Source organism: Heloderma suspectum, chromosome 2, assembly GCF_057233095.1.
Source record: "Heloderma suspectum isolate Gila_16-S chromosome 2, 16-S_ref, whole genome shotgun sequence".
NCBI lineage: Eukaryota > Metazoa > Chordata > Lepidosauria > Squamata > Helodermatidae > Heloderma > Heloderma suspectum.
Window position 1 is genome coordinate 177,862,871 of NC_139459.1, and position 18,960 is coordinate 177,881,830.

General features: G+C 45.4%; 2 protein-coding genes across 16 annotated transcripts; both read right to left on the reverse strand.

Moving 5' to 3' along the window:
* Positions 1-232: 232 nt before the first annotated feature.
* Positions 233-9,749, reverse strand: LOC146353446 (hepatic lectin-like). 3 transcript variants are annotated; one of them, XM_084836450.1, is made up of 6 exons: positions 8,820-9,749; positions 6,101-6,199; positions 5,084-5,158; positions 4,836-4,987; positions 3,036-3,148; positions 233-590 (listed from the first exon to the last, which is right to left on the reverse strand). In XM_084836450.1, exons 1-6 carry the CDS (start codon positions 8,845-8,847, stop codon positions 425-427), a joined length of 633 nt encoding a protein of 210 aa, XP_084692576.1. In that variant the 5' UTR covers positions 8,848-9,749; the 3' UTR covers positions 233-424. The 3 variants fall into 3 exon arrangements, with proteins under 3 accessions (XP_084692576.1, XP_084692575.1, XP_084692574.1); XM_084836449.1 differs by lacking the exon at positions 8,820-9,749 and adding an exon at positions 8,599-8,695; XM_084836448.1 differs by lacking the exon at positions 8,820-9,749 and having other exon boundaries at positions 6,101-6,393.
* Positions 9,750-9,946: 197 nt separating this feature from the next.
* On the reverse strand, positions 9,947-18,867 carry FBXL12 (F-box and leucine rich repeat protein 12). 13 transcript variants are annotated; one of them, XR_014788065.1, is made up of 4 exons: positions 18,715-18,867; positions 13,661-13,733; positions 10,915-11,825; positions 9,949-10,119 (listed from the first exon to the last, which is right to left on the reverse strand). XR_014788065.1 is itself a non-coding variant. In XM_084836444.1 (3 exons), exons 1-3 carry the CDS (start codon positions 18,804-18,806, stop codon positions 11,013-11,015), a joined length of 978 nt encoding a protein of 325 aa, XP_084692570.1. In that variant the 5' UTR covers positions 18,807-18,867; the 3' UTR covers positions 9,947-11,012. The 13 variants fall into 13 exon arrangements, 5 of the variants coding, with proteins under 5 accessions (XP_084692570.1, XP_084692569.1, XP_084692571.1 ...); XR_014788064.1 differs by having other exon boundaries at positions 9,949-10,111; positions 10,318-11,825; XR_014788062.1 differs by having other exon boundaries at positions 13,661-13,859.
* Between the last annotated feature and the right edge of the window lie 93 nt (positions 18,868-18,960).

Sequence of the window (18,960 nt, forward strand, 5' to 3'; positions counted from 1 at the left end):
TGTTTTATCGCATTTAAAATACCTCATTTATTTCATTTAATGGGTTTATATAGCACTGAGCATATTTAAAAATATCTCTATGTGGTTTTTAAGGAATCCTTAAAAACAACCTTGTAAAGTAGGTTGGCATTCATTTTCTCCCACGTTGCAAGAAACAATTGCTTAGGAAATTATACGAGATATCACTTAATTTTATTTAGCTGCAGAACTACCAAATAGTCCAATACCAGTAATCTACCATTTCCAGAAACAACTGAATTTTAAAATGAGATCTTGAAAGTCTGTTTGGATTTTTTTTTTTAAGGTTTTCTTGGCAAAGTTACATTGCTGTTTTTGCTTCCTCTGCCACCACAGTGTGGGTTTTGCAGCTGCTCACGTTAGGCCTTTCACTCCTAGGGGCTTCCGGGATGATTATGGCAAGCACTCAGGTCCTCTTTGATGCAGGTGTGGGTTGGCTTGGCAAGGCTTTCTCACAGACATAATAGCTATCAGAGCTGCAGATGAAATCATTCCATTCCCCGTTAAGCCACAATTGGCCACAGTCCTCATCACGGCCTTGATAAGTGTTGGGTTCCCCTGCCTTCCAGTTCCTGTGATGGCAGTAAGACAGGAATATAAAATAACAACCTAGAATTCACTAATCCTATTTGCATTTCCCACCAGGAAGTCTAGGCCACTGTTTCTCAAACCTCTGACAAATTAACAACTATATTTTTCCTAAGTTAAAACTCAAGGTCCATTCTTAGAGCCAAACAGATTACTTAGCAGCATGGTCCTATACATGTCTAATCAGAAATAAGTAAGTAAGTCCCACTGAGTTCTATGGGGCTTACTCCTGGGTAAATTGATATAGCAGCCCAAGGGTGCAATCCTATGCATATTTAGACAAAAAAAGTCTGACAACTCCCAGCATAGCTGCATTCCTTCAGAGGAATGCAACCATGATTCTGTATGAGTCACTGATTTAGTCCAGAGTAGCAACCCATGCAAAGATGGATTGGGCTGCCTTTGGGTCAGGGGTGGGTATCTTGTGGCCCTCGAGATGTTTTGGCCTACAACTCCAATCAGCCCTAGCCAGCATATTCAATGGGGAGGGCTGATGGGAGTTGTAGGCCAAAACATCTGGAGGGTCAAGCCTTCCCCATCCCTGCTTTGGGCCCTTTAGACGTACAGGTCCTTTAATTAATTGATTGCTCTGGGCACACTAGTATGCCCTTACACAAAGCTATGGAACTGCTGGTCTAGAAAGTTTCAGTATCCACAATCGTCTTTCCAGTCTCTGAAGCTGGGATAGGGAATGTGTAGGCCGCCAGGTGTTGCTGGACTGCAACACACATAATCTCTCACTATTGGCTATGTTGGCTTGGCTCCAGCTGACAGGAGCTGCAGTTCGACAACATCTGGGGGGCCCCATGTTCACCACCCCTACTTTAAATGCATAATATCTTCCCCATGTGCAAGAGATCAGCCCTAGCAAAAGCCCTAGGGTGGCCAGCTGCAAAAGAAGGACAGGTCTCTTGCCCTTTTAGTAGTTGTGCAGAATAGGGAATTTCAGAAGGCGTGGCTTGCTATACAGACCACACCTGTTGAAATTCTCTGTTCTACTCAGCTTTTAATAATGCTGCTGCTCTGTTCTTCTTTTGCATCTGGCCACCCTAGATGTGATGTGGGAAATTCATGAACAAGATCACCTGCAGTGTTTTTAAATGTTAATAGTAATGACAGCAAGGATACTTCTTGTGTGTTTTGCCCTGCATAGTTAATAACAGCTTCAGCGGAGGGGGTTGCCATTTAAAAATAAACAGTTTGGGACCAAGTTAGTTGAAGGACTGCCTTCACCCATATCAGCCTGCTCATACAAGTTCAGAAAGAGGCCCTTCTCCTCTGCCCACCCATGAGACCAGTTAGGTGGGTGACCACACGTGAGAGGGCAACCTCTGCAGTGGCCCCACACCTTTGGAACAAGTTGCCATTGGAGGTCCATCATGCTCCGTCATTACAAGCTTTTAAGGCAGCCTTGAAAATGTACTATTTTACAGTGGCTTTCTCTTGATATGACTGTTGTTGTTGCTGGTTTTATTGTTGGCTTTTTGTTGGTGTTTTTATTACTATTTTATTGTATTTATGTTTTATTGCTTTTAATATTTTAATTTTTATGTATTATTGCTGTGAGCTGCCTTGGGAGGGCTTTTACCCTAAAAGGCAGCCAAGAAATATAAATAAATGGATGGTTGGATTGGATTGGATGGGGAAAGGGTTAGAAGAAATCCTCCTGCAGAACCATGCTCCCATTCCAAAGGTCCAAGCTGCTGTTATTAATACTAGAAAAAAATACCACAGGAGAACCTGTTCCCACAGATCTCCCACAACAAGACCAGTTACACTCTCAGTGTACTGTTGTGGCAGATGCTTACAAGAGAGATCAAGGCCAGATTAGGGGTTTGATTCTTTTGCAGGATGAAAATGGTGTATAAAATAACCGCAGTGCAGGCAGTGATTAGAGATGTGAAGGCCTGGGGAAAAAACAAGATTTTTCTTTTTATAAAATGCTGCTTTTTTCCAAGGATTTTTGGAAAATGTGGGGAAACTTTTTCCTGAAGTTTTCCATTGCCCCTCCCCTTCAACTCTCTAGCTGTAATGGAATCTCCCTCTCTCTCACACACATCTACAACACATAACAGAGAAATTCTGCTTGGTTCAGTATTTTAAGCCAATACCTAAAGCAGTGAGTTGGTGAGCGTTGTCACCAGCCTGAGACTTGTGGGGTGAGGGAGAAGAGAATTAAATAATCTTTGATATCTATTCACCCCAATGTAAAGGTTCTTATGTGCAGTTGTGCACAAGAATCTTGCTAGGTTTAGCGTGTGATTGCTTCCCATATGGAAATGGCGTGAGACTGCAAGGGGATGGAGGCAGTTCTGGAAGGCACAATAAGTTCAGAATTGGGGAGGGCAATTTCAAAGAGTTTGAGACTCTGGTCAGCAGCAATGGCAGGTACCTCCCTCATGACCATAAAGGGGTTGCCCAGTGCTTACTTGAAGCCTGTTCTGTAATTACTGCCATCTAGCCATTTCCACTCTCCCTCTGTTAGTTGATCATGGAGTCCGATCCAATACCGCTCATTTCTGGTCCGGGTCTGTAAGAAATTCTGCAAGAGAAGAAAAAAATCCAGCAAATATGGCTAAAGCCATGTTGGCTTCTGTGGTTGCATGAAGATGAAAGTGCTGGGGATATCCTCTTTGGGAGCTTTTCTACTGTTAATCTGCTGTATCTACTTCCGGTTTTGTCGCAGAATTGAGATCCAACCACTGCACGAGGAACATTTCCTTTCCTGCTTTTCTGCTACATAACCTCTAGGTGGCACTGTGGTATAACAGAATGGCACAAATACACAAGAGGAAATCATGCTTTCTTTTGCTTTCACAATTAAATGCTGCATTTTCCCTGCTCTAAAAAATACATGCTTAAAGTGCTGGTTCGACACAAAAGTCTAACTGGAGAGTCACAACATTGTCTAAAGAACCCGTAAACAACTGTGAGTAGGGAACGAGGAGCACACGATAAATGCCTCATGTAGAAAAACCCTGTATCATAAAAACAGAGAAGAATGTGGGGGAACTTAGGTTTAACCCTCCCTCCACTAGCAAACTCAGGTGGTGAGTGCTGACACACACTGAACCAAAATGAGGTCACTGAGAAAAAAGAGGGAGGTGTCAACATGCTCAGGAGAACCCTGAGGTTTCCAAAGTACCAAAAATCTCTTATTTTTTTTTTTAAAGGGGCACTTCTCTCCCAAAAGCCCAATGATGATGAAGCATGTTCAGTAGCAGGTACAGACTGAAATGCTGAGTGTCCATTAGAAAACTGGAAAGCCTTGCAGTGGTGGTGGAATAGAGTATCTTCGGGGAGGGCGTGGCTGGCTGGCTAGAACCCTGACAGAAGCACTCTTGGTAGGAGGGAGGATAAACTGCAACATTTTGTGGCAGGCCTCACTTGTAAATACTATATCATATTCCCCAAACAAAAGCTTTTGCATTCACTGGATATACTGGAAGGATCTTGCATGGAATTGCTCTCTTTTGGGAGGAAGTGAGTCTGTCAGGAACATGAAGCAGGGCCTTCTCTCCTGTGGCCTGGATCCTGCAGAATCTATTGCACAGTGCGAGGCCTGCCAGAGCCCTGTTGCTCTGTAAAGTCATAGAAAGGGCTGCAATGCGTTTGTACTGATGGAAGATCCAAGAGAGGCCACTGGGATAGCATCAAGGTGCTCTTTCCCTAAGACAGGAGTGGGGAACCTCTTTTGGCCAAGGGTTAAAACTCAATTTCAGAGAAGCTCTTGGGGGCTGCATTCCAATGGTGGGTGGGGCCAAAGGCAAAAGGGGGTGGAGCCAAAAATACAAAAAATGCCAGTGTATTGTAGCTTAAAGCTTTTCTTGCCAGTAACGAAGCCTCAGGAGAGGCATTTCAACCTTGGAGAATGGGGAGAAAACCTGCATGAATGCCAGGAAACCACCAAATGATCAGCGGTGTGTGTGTGGGGGGGAGGGGTGTGGCCCTCTGGAGAACACCAGAGGGCCAGATTTGGCCTGCAGGTCTGAAGTTCCCCACTCCTAACCTAAGAGAAATGAGGAACTAGGGGGGCTGCATCTCTTGATCTTAAAGGGCAAAAATCCTGCTGTGATGATGGTGACAGATGAGGTGATGGGGGAAAGAGCACCCTATGGGTAATGGAAACTTGCCCAAGACAAGCAAAGGGCCAGCTGCACCTTGCCCTTAATCACGCTTGCCCTGATGGGATGTTCCCTGCAAAGGCAGTGAGTTTCCCTTCTTCTTACCTGTTTCGCGAAACTGTCTATGATGACCAGCTGTGATTGCTGCTGCTCGCACTGAGCCTTAGCTTGGTGCCAAGCAACTGCCTTCAGGGAGAAGTAGTAGCATTTTCCACCAAAATATTCCCACTGTCTAGTGTCAGCACCACATGGGAACACTGGGCAAAGGGAAAGAGAAGCGAGTCAATGCTCGATGCTGGCTTGGCTTGTCAATTTACGAGAGGCTCTAGAAGTGCAGGGATATAGAAACTTACAACGAAAATCATGGCCGAAGGGATCCTTCGCAAGATCGGTCCGCATCCTCCTGATTTCTGACGAAACTGTTGCAACTGGAATTGTAAAGGGGTGGGGGAAGAGAAGTCCGTGTCAGAGTTTTCCATCATCCTGCTACCTACGTGCAATTATGCCATATCTGTGGTGGGCAACTTGTGCCCTCCAGATGTTTTGGCCTATAACTCCCATCAACCCTAGCCAGAAAAGCAAATGGTGAGGGATAATGGGAGTTGTAGGCCAAAACATCTGGAGGGCCACATCATGCAAGTGAACTGTTGCCAAGCACCATGAAAAAAACCCAAAGCTGACGGGCTGTATGTCTGTGTTTTAAACCTTTAAACAAGTTGCCACAATTTTTTGTGGGAAAATGAAACAGTTTGGGCTGGTCACTGGATGGGGCCAAAAACACAAATAAAGACCAGCATATTGTAGCTGAAAGCTCTTCCTGCCATTAACTAAGACCTAGGAGAGGCATTTCAACCATTTAGAATGGGGGGAAAACTGCAAAAGCCGGGATACTACCAAACCATTGGCATGGCCAGTGCTGGGGAAAGGGGACATGGTTGGGGAAGGGGGCGTGGCAGTCCGGGGAATCGTGGAGGGCTGGATTGGGACCCCAGGAGGGCTGGATTTGGCCTCTGGGACTGAGGCTCCCCACTGCCATTATAGAGCAATTTGTCTGGGGCAGCTCTGACAGTTTCCTGAATAGCTCCTTCATCCTGCCTTAGAACCAAAGCACAGTTTCAGGCCGTTGTGGGGGCTTCGGTGCAGAGGGGTCGTAGTGCTAACAACTGTCATCGTCTGGATCCCCCCCCCCAGTAAAATTCCATGAATAAGGCAGGGCGATGGCTCCATAAAAGCATCATTTGGAAGCACCCTGTATCTACCAGCCAAAGGAGGAAATGGAAAGTGCCCTTTGCTCTGCTTCCATCTGGGTCTATCAGCTCCCCCAAGAGATTCTTACTTTTACAGATGAAATACTTTAATATGGAACATACCTTTGGAGAGAGCCACCACAAAGCCAATGAGAACCAGCAAGTAAGAGACACCCAGTAGTGCGTAGATGGGGAAGAACGGCCTCTGAATAAGACTTCTCCCTTTATATGAAAGAGGAGAATGAGATGGTGGAAACTCTGCCGGGAGGGGTGGGGAACCTGCAGTAGTTGCACTGCAACTCCAGTCATCCTTGGCCATTGGTCCTGCTGGCTAGGGCTGATGGGAGCCCGAGTCCAGCAACATTTGGAGGGCCACAGGTTCTCCAACCCTGCTTTACCACATTGCTGGTAGGAATCATGAAGGGTCCCTTATGGTTCAGGAGTATGGGTACAAGCTCAGTTGCTGTCTGTGGGTGCTTCCAGGTGGAGGGCTCCTAGCACTAATAACCAAAAGGCCTTGTGCAGCAAATCTGTCTTTTTTACCTTAATGGTAAGGAAAAAGATGGAAGACATGATGGGAAAACGTGGAAGGATTACCAGTGGAGGATGTTGTTGTCTGGCTGTCCCATGAAATTCCACAGATGAGACAGGCAGTGGTGCTATAAAATCCTTGTCTGGAAGCACCCTATGGTGCATTGTGTCTGTTTCAGGTGCTTAGGGAATTAAGTGCTCAGCAGCAATATATCATTCACAGTCCCTTTCCTGTTGGTTTGCTAGATTCTGTATAGATGTCCTCACTTGCCTTAAAAAGAAAAGGATTCTGGTTGCTTGTCATTCTTATATGCATCTGAAGGTATCTAAGTGAATGCCAAGACTTGAGGTTGGCCCGTACTGAGAGGAGGGAAAAACTGTTCCACTGGCGGACAATCAGGTTTGGATACAACTCGTTATCATGAACACTACAACTTTTCTTTAAGATATTCCAGAAGAGAAAAGCCCTGCCTTTCTATTATCAAAAGATTTTAAAGTGTGTTACATTTATGTGAATTGGTTCCTGTAAAGTGTCCCCCTGATTTTGTTAGCTATCTCCAACTGGAGCATTTCCAGACAAAGGGCTCCAATCAAAAGGCATCGTGCAGCTATTCTGTCTTTCCCCACAGATTTTTTTTTTCTGGTAAGAAAGACAGAAGAAGCTGAGAGGAAACACGGCAGGGTTAGAAATGGAAGATGACATCATTCAGATCCCCTGTAAAAGTCCAAGAATAAGGCAGGACAATTGCACAATAAAAGGCTTGTCTGGAAGCACCCCAGCCATCATTGGCTTTTCCATGGTTTTTTTGGCATGCACAGTGGAATTTGAACCTGGTTCTTTAGAACTGCAGACCCCTATGCCATTCTACAAATGTAGGAAATGCACCATAGTTTTGAAACAGGTTTGCCATGTGGCACGTAGAGCTAGTGTATGAAAAACACACATCCAAATCTCTCTTGGGAGTAAGAATGTTCACCAAACTAGATGTGATGTTAATTATGTGAATGCAATTCACACATGGGTTTTCAAAAATGTAAAAAGCCATGGGGTGATGTCAAGGGAAGTGTTCCTCCTGCTGCAAAGAGCAGCTTTGGAGGGGGAGATTTTTGTCATGAGCACAGGGAGGTGGGATTAAGTGCTCCCCCCTCGCCACAGGTTTGCTGCTGCTCCTTCCCACAGGAGCTGCTCCTTTCATTTTCAAAAATCAGTATACTAATTGCATTCATGCAATTAACCTCATATTTAGCTTGGCCCCTAATCATACTGCCTGTCAGATGTATGCCTAAGGCCCTGTCTATGCAGTTTTGAGGTGGTAAAACGGACTGCATCACTAGGTTCTGACTGGAGGTGGGGATGGGTTAGATTTTTGAATGATTTGTGAAAGCAGAAATCTAGTACAGCAAGGAGTCGGTTGCACTAGATGTTTGTTCAGTTTAAAGCCCCCTGTTCCCCCCTGCCAGGGTCCTGATCCAGTTTGGGGTCCCTGTGCCTGAAAGTTAAGTTTAAGAAGCTATTTATGTGATAATTGCTTGAATGGTGTCCTGTCTGGTTTCATCTTCAGATGTTTTGCAGCTGTGGTGTCTGTTCTATGGATTTTGTGATGTTCTAGCAAAATGGACAAATTCCTTTGGACCAGGGAAATCTAGCAAGTCTAACTACAAACTTCTGTTTGTTTATGTTTGTTTATGATGGAATTAATTGCCCTTCAAATTAAAACAAACATTTAAAATTTCAGGCTTCAAATTAAAACAAACATACAGTACCTTGTAAAAATATATATCGACCAAGCCATAACGAAAACAAAATTCACAACAAATATTAGACGTGATGGATTAAAGTAAATGTACATAATGTACATTGTAATGTACATTACAATGTAAAGTCAATTACATAAAAGTGCTTTCTAAAAGAGAAAATAAGAAGAAAGCCAACAGTGTAGGCACTAGGCAAACCTCACTTGGGGTGTTCCACAGATGACATGCCACTGTGAACAGCTGCAGGTTGACAGGGAGACAGGGGAATCCTTCAGACAAAGCCTAACTCATCTTTAGCAGACACCAAACATCGAGAACGGGGAGATAATCTTTACCTTTATAAGTACGGAATGCATTATTTTCTTCATCCATCTTGAAAGCTGTGTGTGGAAAACGGTTGCCTTTGTGCTGTTCGGAAACACTTTCTAAAATAGGGACTTTGTCATTTCACTGGGGTTGCTCTACAGAAAAGGTTAATTATTAACTTGGGAGGGTCCAGAGCTCTTCTGCCCTCAGACCAACTCTTTCTGGAATACAGCCACCCCCAAAAGCTCACCGTTGCACACAAATCTAGCAAAGTTCATGGGTAGCTCCTCGTTTGATGAATCAGTAGTAGGATCTTGCAATTATACAAGATATATCAGCAAGCATCACTTTGCTGGCCCCGATCCATCCAATTTCCCATTGCAGACATCTGTCTAAGAGCTCCACAGCCTCACCTGAAGTAGAAGAAACAGAGCAATGGAGCTGTGTATCATCAGCATACTGATGACATTTCACTCTCAGATGTCTGGACATTTCCCAGCAAATTCAGGAAGATGTTAAATAGCCTGGGGGGATAAGATTTTCTTGGCTTTGCTTTACACATGGGTAACAAGGGAAGGGAGGAGCCCAAATCTTCCTCTTTTTTGCCATTCCAACAGTTGGCAGGCATCAACAACAAAATTGAAATCAATCATTCTTGCTGATTTAGGCTACATGCAAATATTATACTTTATAATCCAGAGCACAGCTACGGAAGCAGAGTTTCCTGGATGGTGTGTATTCAGTGTCTATTGGATCCTGCAGAGGTCTGAATTCTTGTCTATGGCACAGGCTTCAAGAACGTGAACACTGATGTTTAAAAGCATGTTTCTAGTCCTCATGGGTAGAGAGAACACATGGACAGTGTCTAGTGGAATTCTAGATTTTAAACAGAAGTGGCCCTAACTTCCAGGGAATAGAAGGGGATGCTTCAATGCAGCACCTTCCTCCTCCCCATAATTCTGCTTTTCTAAAACTAAACAAAGCCTTTAATCACCGTGGTTCATCTTAACCATGGGTTGTATGAAATGGGACGACTTCAAACCACAGGTTACAAAGCTGGCTTATTTCAACAAATTGTAATTGTTATGAAGGGCAAAGCAGCTGAAACTTGATCCAGACAAGCTGGAGGTTTTGTGGCTTGGGAATCTGAGTGATCTGGGTGGTGGGATTTGACTGAACTTGTATGAAGGCTTGAGGCCTACAGAGGCAAAAGGAAAAAGCTGCATAAGGGCAGCTAGAATCAACTAAAACAAAGGCTGTTGCTAAAACCACATGCTCTGCCATCATACTCAAGCCCTTAAATTTCATGAGAAATTTGACATCCTGTGTTTTTCTGTTCTAGAGTCTGAGTCTGAAGGGATTCAATGGAGCCTGCAACTATGAGAGATAGCAACTTACTTTTATTGAAAAGCTAAAACAAAATAAATTTAATTATATTATCCAGATGCATCCATTACATTAACTACCATCTGAAAGCAAATCAAAGCAACACATTAAATCTTTACAGGGAAAATCATCTTAACTACAGCAGCCTTCTCCAACCTGGTGCCCTCCAGATGTGTTGGACTACAAAACCTCCCAGCCAACACGACCAATGGCCATGCTAGCAAGGAGCAATGAGACTTGTAGTCCAACACATCTAGAGGGCACCAGGTTGGGGAAGGCTGGAATACAGATTTCAGGTAATTAATTGAAGGTAAAAGCCTACAAGTGCTAGCTTTGTGAGCTGGCATATCAGGTCAAGAGGCTGGTGTTTGAAAAGAATGCAATGCATGCTCTTGAAGTACAGGCATCTGTCACTTGTTCTTGCCCATTAAAAAAGACCACACTTTTCCTAAGTCATTCAGAACAGTAACTGGAGGAAGGGATGGGCTACACTGGAATAGAGGTGCTTTGCACAACCAACTCAGGTATCCAAAGTTGGGTTTGCATGGTGCTTCTGAAAGGGCACAGGTAGGCATCCAGTGTACATCTAATGCCTACAAACCACACGTATTTGTTACTGCAGCTGCTATTGCAGGGCTGGAGAACCTGTAGCCCTCCAGATGTGGCTGGACTGCCACTCCCATCAGCCCTAGCTATGATAGACAATGGTGAAAGATCATGGGAGCTGCAGTCCAACAACACCCGGAGGGCTAGACTTTCCCCTGCCCTGTGCTACTGGTTCCGCGTCCTCCGCCGCTCTGTCCACACCAAATCAGGGGAAATCAGCAGTAGCAACATTGGCTATGTGGTCTGTGCAACGGTAGTCGAGCTATCAGCCTCTGAGGGGTGAAAGGATCTGCTGTTGAAACTTCTCACTTTGTCCTGCTGCCTGCATTTCCAGTTTAGTACAGAAGTGCTACAACGAAAGGGCAGGGAGCTGCTGAGCAGATGCGCCCCCATGCCGCCATCTTTCGACCTCCTTCGCAACGTGCTCACTTAACGCTGAACTCGCTCAGTGCTAAGATTTTGCACTGGGACCTGTGCTGGAGACGGTGTTTGCCATGACGCAGCTCGGCAAACCCGCCTGGATTCTGTGGATCGCCCCTTCTTCAAACTTCATCCCGCTTAAATCAAGGCGCTTTAGCTGGGGCAGCACCCGGCAAACGGCCCCAATGGCCTCTGAGGAAAGCCCTCTGCAGGATTCCAGACACAGCTCCTCCAGGACGGGCAAGCCGCTTAAGCTAGGAAGACCTACATCCGTCAGAGAAGAACTGCCCCCGAGGTCTAAACAGCGCAGGCGCTTCATGTGGCGCCCGATGAAGTGTGCAGCTGAATTGCCAATGCCGCACTGGCGCAAGGCAAGGTGCTCGAGATCTCCCAGGTGTGGTGCTGCTGTCTGGATCCCCACGTCTGTGACCCGGTAGGCCTCAGACAGGGAAAGCGTCTTGAGAGTGCCCTGGATTGAGATATTGAACAAATGCTGGTTAGAGAAGGCAGGGACACCCCGGATGATGAGGCGTTGGAGCCTCGGGAAGGCCTGGCGGGCCTGAGAGGCTTCAGGCACTTGGAACCACAAGGAAGGGATCTCACAGCAGCTCAGTTCCAGGATCGTGAGCGAGGAAGGGACACAATCGTAGGAGAGCGTGCGGAGGTCCACCTTGGTCAGGCACAGGTGGTGGAGACTGGGGCACTGCTTGCCCAAAGCCTGCATTAGCGCCGGGGTAAACACTTCTTGCTTCCGGATGGAGTGGAGGGATCCCCGCGCCTTCAGTGACCGGAGGCTGCCACGGAGATGGTTCCGCAGCAGGTGCCAGAGGACCTTGGAGGATATCTGAGTATGCAGGGAAGTGGAGTTGGCAAGGAAGAGAAGAAAGTTAGCTGTGAAAATGACACGGACGGTAAGGAGAGGGGGATGCCTAGAATTGGGGGAAACAATCTCTGCCAAACCAACAAGCCCAAGGCTGCAAACCTGTGGTCCCGCACCCAGGAGAAAGCCCATTCAACTCAGTGGGACTCGCTACTTGAGTCAAACATGCACAGGATGAGGCTGAGAAGTACTTGCATTTCAAGGGCAAATTTTAAACCAAAATCTAAGTTGCAACATTTTGAAGCCTTTCAAAAGTTCATCTCGTCCTTTACTGGAAACTCCGGAACAGGAACATATTGCTTCATTTTAATTAGATGTATTGGAAATAACAACTAATGGATTATAGGCTGATATAACAGGCATATCTACACCAAGGATGCAATCCTATGCATGTTTACAGAAAAATATTGTGCAACTCCCAGCATTCCCCAGCCAGCCTGAGGAATGTTGAGAAGTCTTGGAGGGAAAATCCTACCATCCCCACAGAACTACAGTTCCCAGTGTTCTCTGACAGTTACGTTGGTGTATGGTTCGCTGTCTAACCGTGTCCTCATAGTAGAGCCAAGAAAATGGGTGGGGAGTACTTTATATAGCTTAGGCTGTGAATCTTTCAAGTGAGGAAAGGCTTGCTGTGCAATATTACAATATACTCAAACCCTTTTGGATGGGGTAAACTGAAACATGAAGCAGATAGAACTGGCCAATAGGGAAGGTCTATAGCCAAATCAAGATGGCTGTCCAATGCTTCCTAATGCACAACGGAGTGCAGGCTCAACTCCAGAACAGACAAGGGAGCTGCCAGTGCAGATATGAAGGCCAAGGTTGGCAGGGCTGCATTCAGCTCTACAACTGCTACAGCCTGTGGGGCCCAAGAATCCTACCTGCGATTCTGCTGGAGCAGGGGTAGGCAATCTGGAGCCCTCCAGATGTTTGGGACTAAAAATATCATCCCTGACCATTGGCCATGCTGGCTGGTGCTCATGGGAGATGTAGTCCGAAACATCTGGAGGGGACCAGATTGCCTAAGCCTGTGCTGGAAGAAAGAATATTAGCTGCAGAATTCAGCTTCCTTAGCTGTCATTAAAAGAAAAAAGAACCAACAACATCCACCATGGTTCTAGTCCTTATGGCTGCAGTGGGCAACTTATGGCTCTTCAGATGTTTTGGCCTACAACTCCCATGATCTCTCACTATTAACTATACTGATGTGAAAGTTGTGGGCCAAAACATCTGGAGGGCCACAAGATGCCCACCCCTGCCTTATGGGTACACATACACACTTTGATAGTATGTTGATAATGCCTTCTGGAATCCTGAAAGATGACCAACCAACAGCACAATCCTATGCATCTTTACTTAGAATTAAGATCCCACTGTGTTCAATAGGACTTACTCCCTAGTGAGGTTTTGGGTTGTTTTTCAAGATTCCAGTGATTGGGGCAGAGCCTCAGTGCCCTACGTAGCCCTTGTCCTTCTCCCTAACAAACCCAGAATAAAATTATGAAAAGTAGTTGACAATCACACAATTATGTAAAACAGAGCACATTTATTTATTTATTTAATCCCCCCCACCCCCCAATATTGCTCCTTCATTGCCAAAGACAATCCCGGGCTGTGTACATAAAATTATAAAAACCGTATACTATAATTATAAAAATAAAACAGAGGCCTGTTTACGTTCTTTATTTTAATTTGCATAATTTATACCGATTGCCCCAAGGCCTCATGCCAGCTTATCCAGTTCCCTGCAGACGTCTCTTACAGAAAACCATTGTAAGGTGGAGGGTGGGCTTCCTTACCTTGTAAGAAGTCAGGTCCAGGTGTCTCCACAGCAATTTGTCCCGCACCAAGCGACGCCACCGTCTACAGACCCTGTATAAAGAAGAGGTTGGGTCGGCCATCGTCAGCATGTACTCCCCTTCTGAAAAGGGGGGCATGAAGAACGGAGGGCCCTGCAATGGGGAGGATGAATCAAATTCTGCTGGGCAAGGTGGAATCCTGTCTGGGAGATAACAAGGAGACATCTGTGGGAAAATGCCACACTGGTGTGTGTATGTGTGTCTCTGGCAGACTTCCCCAACCTGGTGCCCTCAAATGTTCAACTGAGAAGAAAGTTCTGTTCGCGTTCTCTGAAGCTCCAGAGCGGTAGCCGAGGGTGCAAGCTAGGCACCATCCGCTATTCCCTAGAAGGCAGAGCAAAAGACTGAGGGGGCTTCTCACAGTGGGATATGTATCAATATTTTAGCCCTGCCTTCTCATGCAGAAGAGAACTCATTTCTGTTGGCTGCACCCTCCACTGACTGAGAATGCTGGGGTTGTAGTCCAAAACAACTGGAAGTTACCAGGTTGGGGACAGCTGGTGTATGGATGTGCACAGAAAAAAATTGCTCACTTTGGATAGAGGGCTGCTTCACTTCAGTCCTCTTTGGGCAAGACCTGCTTCCTTTTGGGCCTCAGGCAGAGCTGTGATTCAGTCTTCCAAAGCTTCATATCCCTCCCCCTTTGATGAATGACTACATGACAGGGGCTGCTGTCAGCATGAGCAGGGACTGCTCTGAAGTCACTTATTGAGAAAGCTGTCAGAGGGGGAACACTTTGGAGCAGCAGGGTCCTTGGTGAGAGTATGAGGCCTCCCACCCACCAGCCATTTTTAGGAGCACAGTCTCTCTCTATTCCCTTTTTGACAGCTTCCCCCTCATGTACCTTCAGAGCAGTTCCTACGCTGCACACATCAGGGCCCTGCTACCCTATAAAGCACAAAAGTGGGTCTGAAGCATTGGGACCAACCCACTTTGAGGAAGACCCGCTCTGCAGGAAGTCTGAACACCTCTGAAGCGACTGGCCTTGGATCAGTCTTTATCCGAAGCAGATGCACCTGCTTTGTGCGCAAATATATAGAAATTTATTTCACAGTGGTAGCTGTTGCACCCTTATGTGGGAGAGAGATGGACATAACTACAGGGGAGCAGAAAGGGGCTTGATTCTTACTATTTCCCAGTCAAGACGATAATGAGTGAACCAGCCATTAGTCGTCTCGGGAAAATAAGACACAGGGCTCCTTCACTCCGGGCTCTTATCCTGCGATTGAGATTGCTCCCTCGCGGAAGTTTGCGGGCTCTGTACACAACACCATGATAATTCAAGGTGTCTTCTGCACTAAATGCCCTTTGTTCCGTTTTTAAATAGATCGCAGATAATGAGCAATCAAATTACCCCGTTGTGTTCCGCTTCAGTTTCCTCCATCCAAAGAGTTAAAGCGGCAAGAAGAGGAGTGAGATCAATGATAGATAATGGAAGACTCAGATATGGGGAGAAGGATGGGGGAAGGGGAGGAAGAAGGGAGCGCGTGTAAAGGGAGTCAGTTGTGATCCTGCATTTAAAACGGAAGCAGAAAGCCCCTTTTAAATGCAGGATTTTAGGCTGGTGCAGAGATGCCCACAATCTCCCTCAGTGTTGTTGTGACACTAAAACACTGCTCTGAACTCCTCAGATAGGATGCCGCTTTAATAAATAAAAGCACGCAACAACTACTTGACCACCGTACTGTTGCCTGCAAAGCACTTAGCAAATTAAAAGTGCTACAGAAATGTGAGTGGATGGAGCAGGACTGTTGCCCAACATCACAAGGAATGCATGTATAGCTGTTTCTCAACCTATTCTGCACTCACGTGCAGTCCTAGGCATACATTTTTGGGAACAGCACTGAACTTGGTGGGGCTTCCTTCCCAACAGCCATGCTGTTCAATCATCACACACAAACACAGATGGTGGGAACACGCCTCCCAACCTATAAAATTGGAATAACAATCATCCACCCTCGTAATGTTGTTGTGGCAGTTCACACAAGGAAAAATCACACAACCTGTTGCCAAATAGGGGGGAAAGCAATACAAATAACCTCTGTAGGAGTGGGCAGAACTGGCTCCCTCTCTGTTGTCCTTCTGCCAGCAGGCAACAATGTTTTTATTCAGGCAGGCCTTTGCCATGTAAACTGGTCTGTTGCTGAAGGGATTTTTTTAAATATTGGCTGGCACCACTACTCTCTCCAACGGTTGTGTTTTACTTGTGTTTCTTAATTTGCTTTTCTACTATATTTTAATTGAGATTTTGCTTCAATATGGTTTTTATTGCTAGCCACCTTAAGTGCCATTCTTTGTTAGAAAGATGGGCTGTAAATTAATTAAAGACTCCTGTCTCTTTAACATGGGATTTCCTTTGTTGTTGCTTCTATTGATCTATAAACTGCGATGCACACTAATGCTATATCATTACAAATAAATAAATGAACAAATCAGTAGCACCTGCTCTAGCTAAAGCTTTAAAACTAGATGGGAAAGAGCAACTGGCCGTCTAACTACATCACAGATGTGGAAGAAAATACTTTACAAGGCCCAGCATGTTCCCCTGCATTAATATGAAAGAGAATTGTTATAAAACACTTCATCAAGACTATCTGACCCCTAACAGATTGAATCATATTTATGGGAACTGTGAAGACCACTGCTGACAATGCGGAAATGACATAGCCAATTTTATGCATATTTGATGGGAATGCCTTTTAATTATTTCTGGGGAAAAGTTATACGTGCTATATCAATAATTACACATGTTTCTATATCCTGTGACCCTCTAACAGTCTTATTCAGTTATGTGGATGAACAGATAGATCCCATACATAAAGAGATGCTTCAGAATCTATTGATTGCTGCTAAGATTTTGGTTGCCAGAAACAGAATATTACCCCACGTTGAAAGAATGGTTGTGTAAAGTTTGAAAGGTTATAGTGATTACTATCCTAACTGAATATGTCTGTTTAAGAGATAGTACATAGAAGACTGCCTGTTTTTTCTATGTTTGGCCCCCTTTTATTGTTTTTATGAGGGCTAGATACAACTTGGATATTGACAAATATAAATGTTTTTCCTTCTTATAGTTTGACCAGGAGGTGAAGTTTACCAATTTTTGACTGTCGAATTGTTTTGCTTCCTCAGATGTTTAATAACATAATATCTGTTTAGGATAATGCAGTAAGGTTAGATAATGCAGATGCTTGTCTTTTGTATGAATATTATATTCTTTATAGTATTATATTTCCTTATATATTACAATAACAACAATTTATATATGACAAGAATTCATTGTGAACCTGCTTAGAATCATAGAATCATAGGGTTGGAAGTGGCCTACAAGACCATCAAGTCCAACCCCCTGCTCAATGCAGGAATCCAATTCAGAGCATCCCTGACAGATGGCTGTCCAGCCTCATCTTGAATGCCTCCAGTGTGGGAGAGCCCACTACCTCCCTAGGTCATTGGTTCCGTTGTCGTATTGCTCTAACAGTCAGGAAGTCTTTCCTGATGTTCAGCCAGAATCTGGCTTCCTGTAACTTGAGCCCATTATTCCATGTCCTGCACTCTGGCATGATCGAGAAGAGATCCTGGCCTTCCTCTCTGTGACAACCTTTCAAGGACTTGAAGAGTGCTATCATATCTCCCCCCAGTCTTCTCTTCTCAAGAATAAACATGCCCAGTTCTTTCAGTCTCTTTTCATATGGCTTTGTTTCCAGTCCCCTGATCATCTTTGTTGCCCTCCTCTGAACCCTCTCCAGCTTGTCTGCATCTTTCTTAAAATGTGGTGCTCAGAACTGGACACAGTACTCCAGATGAGACCTAACCAGTGCTGAGTAGAGGGGAACTAGTACTTCCCAGGATTTGGAAGCGATGCTTCTATGAATGCAGCCCAAAATAGCATTTGCCTTTTTTGCAGCCACATCACATTGTTGGCTCCTATTCAGCTTGTGACCGACAACAATTCCAAGATCCTTCTCACTTGTAGTACTGTTGAGCCACATATCCCCCATCTTGTAACTGTGCATTTGGTTTCTTTTTCCTAGGTGCAGAACTTGGCATTTATCCCTGTTAAGTTTCATTCTGTTGTTTTCTGCGTAGCGCTCCAGTCTATCAAGATCAGTATGAATTCTGTTTCTATCTTCCAAAGTATTAGCCATCCTGCCCCATTTTGTGTCATCTGTAAATTTGATCAGCATTCCCTGCACCTCCTCCTCCAATTCATTAATACAAATGTTGAAGAGCACTGGGCCCAGGACTGAGCCCTGCGGTACCCCACTCGTTACCTCTCCCCAGTTTGAGAAGATACCATTGATAAGCACTCTTTGAGTCCGATTCTGTAGCCAACAGTGGATCCAGCTCATCATTGTTTCATCTAGCCCACTTTGAGCTAATTTGCTCATCAGGATATCATGGGGCACTTTGTCGAAAGCTTTGCTGAAGTCAAGATATATTATGTCCACAGCATTCCCACAGTCCACAAGGGAGGTTACCTGATCAACAAATGAGATCAGATTCGTCTGGCAGGACTTGTTCTTGACAAATCCATGTTAGCTTCGAGTAATCACGGCATTGTTTTCGAGGTGCTTCCAGATGGATTGCTTTATCATCTGCTCCAGAATTTTCCCGGGGATTGATGTCAGACTGACTGGTCAGTAGTTCCCTGGTTCCTCCTTTTTACCCTTTTTGAAGACAGGGACAACATTAACCCTCCTCCAGTCATCTGGCACTTCCCCCGTCCTCCAGGATTTCTCAAAGAAAAATAAGTTAACAATAATAATGAAATAGTAACAGCTACTACGATAGGCGCTCCCAGCCACGATGGGGTTAAAGGCCCTAAGAAGGGATGTGTGCGATACACACACAGTAGATCGAACCATGGTGTGGAAGGGGAGGGGGGGGGAGAAAATACCATGAAACGGGAGGGAGAGCGGGGAGGAGTCAAACAATAGAGCTTCGGCTATTGGGCGGTATAGAAATAAATAAATAAATAAATAAACACCCACCTGGCCCCGCCCAGTCGGTCACGAGGCGGCAGCCACGCCATAATCTGGAGCAGAAGCGAGTCCGGGAGAGCGGAGAGGCTTTGTGCTGGCATCGTCGCTGGTTCCCGCGGCTGTTTTCGTTCAGCTCCCCCCGCTTCCTGTTGCCCTACTTCCGCCTTCTCTAGGAACGGGAGCCTTTGACGAAGCGCGGAGCTTCCGCTTCGGCGTGGGTGCGTGTGGGGGGGGTCACCCGGCACTTCCGCTTCC